Source organism: Apaloderma vittatum, unplaced genomic scaffold (assembly GCF_000703405.1).
Source record: "Apaloderma vittatum isolate BGI_N311 unplaced genomic scaffold, ASM70340v1 C11959130, whole genome shotgun sequence".
Taxonomy (NCBI): Eukaryota; Metazoa; Chordata; class Aves; order Trogoniformes; family Trogonidae; genus Apaloderma; species Apaloderma vittatum.
Window position 1 is genome coordinate 1 of NW_009746676.1, and position 1,662 is coordinate 1,662.

Genomic DNA, 1,662 nt, shown 5'->3' on the forward strand with positions numbered 1-1,662 from the left:
AATCTGTTGCGACATAAGAGCCACAGTTTGATTGCAGCTATTACTCTGGTGATCAAAGGTATGTAATTAACACCTGGACACTACTAATACTTTTCAATTTTGATAGCAACGTATGGAGAAATGATTTTTCTTTTCTCTTGAAGCTTAATATAAATCCATCTTTTCACGTCTCTGTATCTTCATTTCTCAGTCCTTGCATATTCATGTGGTTCTCATATTTGCCATCAGTGCAATCCATAAAATCATTCTGCAGGGCATAAAAGGGACTAAAGAAGAGATGAAAAAAATTCTAAGAGAGGAATAACCTTTCTCAGTCAAAGCTTAGACCTGGATACCTTTTTTCTGTTCTCTGTTCAGATCTGAGCTGTAGCATCCTGTCTGCCAAAACCATCCACGATTCCAAGAGAAAAATGACAAACCAGAACAAATCAGTATTTTTTGGTGCCATGCATAAAACTTACACCTGGTATATTTTAGAAACATAAAAAATTTCAAGCAACTGACAAATTTTAAGTTGTTCTTTCTAAGTGTATACTTACCTCTCTTTCTACTTTGTCAGCCTCATATTTAAATACTTGTTCTCTTAAATCAGTACACTTGGCATTTAATTCCTTGTTTCTTTCTTCCACTAAGCAAACCTGCTTTTCAGTATCAGCTCTCAGTTTGTTGAAAATATCATTAAAACGGTCCTGTACATCACTCGCTACTTTTTCTTTGATGATCCCCTTGTTCTGTATATCTTCCAGCTGCTGACGGAGTAAAATGTTTTCACTCTGGAGCTGGGCCAATCGCTCCTGCATGGACTCCTGCTTTACTAGAAATTTGTTTACTTGATCCTTCTCCAGTTGCCAAGCATGATCGTATTCCTTTACCTGGCACTGGGCTTGACTTAATTCTTTCTGTGTCATTTCTAAAAGCAACGTTTTCTCTCCGAGTGTTTGTTTCAGCTGGTGAAGCTCATTTTCTAGACTATTAGTTTTGCCTTCAGCTTTACTCAGCTGCTGCAACAAGCTCCTGTTGGTTTCTTGCATGTCAGAGAGGTTGTGACGGAGCTGCTCTTGCAAGCGAAGCCATTCATCGCGTTCTCTCTGAAACGTTCGCTCAACATCACTTTTTGATGACTGATGACGTTCAACCTCTTGAAGAGCAGTGTTCAGGTGGGAACGAAATGATTCAATTTCTGTCTCTAGTCTGTCTTTGCTTTCTTTTGTCTGCTCAAGTTGGGAAGTTAGCACTGCAGATTCTGTCTTTAATAAGTTCAGCTGCCCGTTGTACTGGAAAACCATTTGTGTTAAGGCTTCCTCGTTCAGTTTAAGTTCCTTTTCGAGATCTTCATTTTTTTCTTTCAAGGTCTCATTTTCCTCTAAATATTTTCCTGCTTCTTCCTGGTGCCTAAGTCTTACTTGATCGAGTTCTAGTCTTAGCATAGCAATCTCATCTTGTAGTAACCGATTTTTGTACAACAGATCCTTTTCTCTCTCAGTGTCAGATTCCTGAATGACAGGGAACATGAATAAATAGCCAGTTGGGAAAGAAGTCTACAAAACCACTCCAGCAATAAACTGTGTTTTAACGTTTTCACTACTGAAGCATGACTCTAAATAGAAGAGTGAAACTTCAGGTAATATATAAGCTACTCTATGAACCCATGCATGCGCACAA

At 38.6% G+C, this 1,662-nt stretch overlaps 1 protein-coding gene across 1 annotated transcript; it reads right to left on the minus strand.

The window, feature by feature from the left end:
* Positions 1–539: 539 nt before the first annotated feature.
* On the minus strand, positions 540–1,493 carry LOC104279988 (ankyrin repeat domain-containing protein 26-like; the record flags this gene model as incomplete). The annotated part of the gene is made up of 1 exon (XM_009877480.1): positions 540–1,493. A coding segment is annotated over one exon (954 nt), but the record flags the coding sequence as incomplete, so codon positions are not given.
* Between the last annotated feature and the right edge of the window lie 169 nt (positions 1,494–1,662).